The sequence below is a fragment of the Cibotium barometz genome, chromosome 53, assembly GCF_041138505.1.
Source record: "Cibotium barometz isolate CiBa-2024 chromosome 53, ASM4113850v1, whole genome shotgun sequence".
In the NCBI taxonomy this organism is placed as follows: domain Eukaryota; kingdom Viridiplantae; phylum Streptophyta; class Polypodiopsida; order Cyatheales; family Cibotiaceae; genus Cibotium; species Cibotium barometz.
Genome location: NC_141098.1, coordinates 2,633,459 through 2,637,526, shown reverse-complemented (window position 1 = coordinate 2,637,526; position 4,068 = coordinate 2,633,459). Strand labels below are relative to the sequence as shown.

The window sequence follows — 4,068 nt, the reverse complement described above, 5'->3', positions numbered from 1 at the left end:
GGAAAGGAACTTTACCTCGTAAAAATTTTTTACCGAAATATGAGGCCAATTAATACAACTACTACGATAATTTGATGTAAAGGGCATACATACTATTTTTTCCATAACTCTTACCACCAAAAAAACTCTTAAAATGTGTACAGACTAAAAACTCTTAAAATGTGAAGACACATACATACTAAGCGCACACAAATAAATCTATGCAATTTTTGGGTTCTTAAAACACTTCCATCATTTTTAGAATTCGGGATTTACAGTGTTATCATCTGGGGCGTGACGCTACATGTGGAGAGATGGAAAGAGGAGTCGCCACGGAGCTGGTGGTGAGGTGGAGGGGGTTGTGACGTGGTGCTGGTGCTGTGAAGAGAGGTTAGATAGGAGGAAGAGGCGGCGGCGGCGGTGGCCATGTTGGCTACTTTGAGGAGGAGGATCTCGCGCTCAGCGTCCAGCTCGCTAAGTTCGAGATGTGTGGTTTTCTTGCCGTCGACTTCCTCTCCACCGCCTCCACCCCCCTTGCCACTGGCGGCCGCTAGTGACATTTCCGCCCCAGCGCCACCCTCCGCCACGTTCACATGCAAACCCCCCAGCCTCTGCGTGACTTCTTGCATACGAAGTAAAAAGCGAGTATATACTTGCCCTCTCCCCTTGTTTGCTTTTTCTTTGGTCCAAACACATTTGCAACCTTGATTGATCAGACACTTAACATTTTTCGTTAATTATGGATTATTGACCTACTTATAGTAGAGGTTTGTTGAAACTAGGCAACTTATCTCACTAACTCTAGCATTGATCTATGCATGCATTCCAAAGTTGTTTTGAGGGACTTTTTCACCAAGGAATATTTGCTTTTTGTGAGGCTTTTCCACCATGGAATATTTAACCCCCCTAACATAATCGCTCTTGATTGTGGCAAGGTTTAATCCCATGACTCCATGTTGGGACCTCAATTTGACTATGAAAATTGTGTAAAAGTGCAATATCTAAACTTCCATATTTGAGTATCGATTTGCCTATCTTTGTCTACAATTATTTGTGACTTTAATTAACAAGAAAAATCCATCGCCTACAATTATTTGTTACCTTAATCAACAAAGGAGCTAGATTGATGTGACAAGTGGTGAGGCTAAAAGTGTAGCAAGAAGAAAAAGATAAAAGAATAGAAAGCTAGTTAGCAAAATAGGTAAAGCAAAAGGACACGCCCCCTCTTTTAATCATGAATCCCTCCACTACTACGAGTGGGGGCTCCAAATGATAAATATTTGTAAAATAATACTTTTTTTGATTTGTCACAACAACGATGCTAGCTACACTATTTTTTCTAGAACTATTAAACCATGCGTCACTTGATGTCTTTTCAAGGCTCTAAGTAGTTAGTTACAACCCCACCCCAACACTATTTTTCTAGAACTCTTAACCATGTGTCAACACATAATACTAACAATTCTTACCCTATAAGGCACCAAAAGAGTTGTTTTGCATTTCCAACCATTAAATATATTCTTAGTTTTTCAAGAATTAAGAGTGTTTTTCTAAGGTCAATTTTAGTATATAATGATTAATGCTTGAAAAAAAAAATCACCCTTCTTGGCCTTTCTATTTGCATCATGCATTCACACATGTCCTTTCTATTTGGGGTCTCACAATACTAAGGTTGTATTAATTAAATTAAATGCCATGAACGTAGAGTCATAGACTTGTCTTGAAATTTGGGACTGTGGTTCGTACAGCTCTTCGAGGAGTTCGTTGGAGCAAGAAGCTGCTTGAGAGTAGATCTCTCTCACCTTGCTCTTCGGCGCCTCAACGTCAGGTGTAAGATCGCCTCCGATGAGTTTGTTGCTAGCAATTGTCCGCAGTCTTTAGGGCATGAGCCTCACGAGTTACCGAGGAAACTGAGTTGCGTCTTTACCTCGTGGAGCTTTTCTACTGAAATATGAGGCCAATTAATACAACTACATAATCTGACTACTATTTTTTCCATAATTCTTACCACTAAAAACTCTTAAAATGTGTACATACTAAAAACTTTTAAAATGTGTACACATACATACTAAGCGCACACAAAGAAATCTCTGTCATTTTTTTAGTTCTTTCCATCATTTTTAGTGGGGATGAACAGTGTTATCATCTGGGGCGTGACGCTACGTGGAGAGATGGGGGAGGAGTCGCCACGGAGCTGGTGGTGAGGTGGAGGGGGTTGCGACGTGGAAGCGAGGGTGCTGGTGCTGTGAAGAGAGGTTAGATAGGAGGAAGAGGCGGCGGCGCTGGCCATGCTAGCCACAATGACTGCTTTGAGGAGGAGGTGCACGCCCATCTCGTTCAGCGTCCAGCTCGCTAAGTTCGAGATGTGTGGTTTTCTTGCCTGGACAAGCTCATGAGGCGTCGCCTTCCTCTCCACCGCCTCCACCACCCTTGCCACCGCGTCCACGTCGGCGACCGCTAGTGACATTTCAGCCACTGCCGCGCCACCCTCCGCCACGTTCACATGAGTTTCGGCGCTGATCGCGCCCCTCACCAGCGCCTTCGAGAAGAGCTTCGCCACCGCCGATATCCTCCTCGCCTGGTGCATCTTCTTCATTATCCTCCTATTCACCCCTGTAAGGCCAACACTGTTTCCAGTAACTCTATGTCCAGCTAGGCTCAGTTGTAAAGCCGCCTTATCTTCACCACCCTCCTCCTCCTCCTCCTCTAGTTCTTTGCTATCTTGATCGCCCACCGCTCTTCCTGCCATGCATGTCCAGTATTTTCCTGCCGCTTCTTCAACATCCTTCATGCTGCTGCTCTTGGAACCTGTATATCAACACGCGATTTGTTACAATGATATTAGAAGAAAGAGGTGGCACGATAATGCCGATCGAAGCACCATACCAGCAGCGCCAAAGTGGAAAGTGGTGTAAAGTCTGAGTAGTGTTTCAAGCCTATCGATTTGCATAGCGCCCACCGCGCCCTCCATGTCCAAGACAAGCTCGTAGACTAGCCCCGGAAAGGCAAAGGAGAACCGTGATTTGTCCGCTGCGAAGCAGGTAACTACACAGTCCTTACCTACAGGCCACTGCACATCGCCCACAGTCGCCTCCACCGCTACAAGCCGGGGCGATCGCGAGTGCTGTGCTAGGAACAAGGTGAAGACCCCGCTCTGCATCAACGCTCTTTCATTGCCATCGCTGAGATAGAGCTGCGCGCCTGGCCATCGGAAGAGCTCCGTCTGACCACCGCCCATTGACGTAAAAACATGAACCTCTCAGAAGCTATGGATCGTCTTCTCCTCCGCTCTTGAAGCAGATTAGGCTATGGCCTGGAAAGGGTGGTGTTTTTGTTATCTTCCTTCTCACCTGCGTGGCATGCTCACGCATGCACAGCTGCGCGCGTGTAGGCTTATTCACCGCTGCCGAGTGCCCCCCTGCCTGTCTCCTTTCTAATCTATTGCGTGCTCTCCCATCTACTGCCGCGTGTCAAAAGCAAATTATATCGAAAGGCGGCTACAATTTTCATGAAAACGTTTTGACTCCTTATAGCTTGTTCCTATATTTAAAGTGAAACCTTAGGCCCGTTACACATACCCCACCACCCGTGTATGGGCGGAGCCCATGAATTATGGGCGGTCCCACCACATCACCATGGGCAGCGGTATGGCTATGTGTAATGGGCCTTAGCAAAACACCCTTATTTTTGGAAAACTCACACAATATATTTAAATGGAAACTTTACATTATTGTAAACGTGGGATTAAAAGCATTAGAATGATGGCACTCTCTAGGAACTGACAAAAGCATTAGAAAGATTGACTTACACGTATCGAAGGACCCTAAGTTTAATTCAAGTGATGAAAGTGATTTTAAAGCCTAAAGGAGGAGAAAGAAGAAAAAGAAAAAGAAACATGTCAAATCAGGACTCATGTAAGATCCCTCTTTTTATCATTTAACTGAGAGAGGAAAATTAACATCCCAATTTTCTAGTTAAAAATATGAATTTTTAAATTATGTTTTTTTTTGAAATATATAGGGAAATATTTTTCGGAGTTCAAAGCTTGATATTCACACTAAGATTCCAATCTAGACCGAATTTGAACGA

The 4,068-nt window shown here is 44.3% G+C and overlaps 1 protein-coding gene across 1 annotated transcript; it reads right to left on the bottom strand.

Annotated features, from left to right (window-relative positions):
• Nucleotides 1-1,820: 1,820 nt before the first annotated feature.
• On the bottom strand, nucleotides 1,821-3,302 carry LOC147608179 (uncharacterized). Its single transcript, XM_086789141.1, has 2 exons — nucleotides 2,866-3,302; nucleotides 1,821-2,787 (listed from the first exon to the last, which is right to left on the bottom strand). The coding sequence occupies exons 1-2, from the start codon at nucleotides 3,215-3,217 to the stop codon at nucleotides 2,081-2,083; spliced, it is 1,059 nt and encodes a 352-aa protein (XP_086645267.1). The 5' UTR covers nucleotides 3,218-3,302; the 3' UTR covers nucleotides 1,821-2,080.
• Nucleotides 3,303-4,068: the final 766 nt, after the last annotated feature.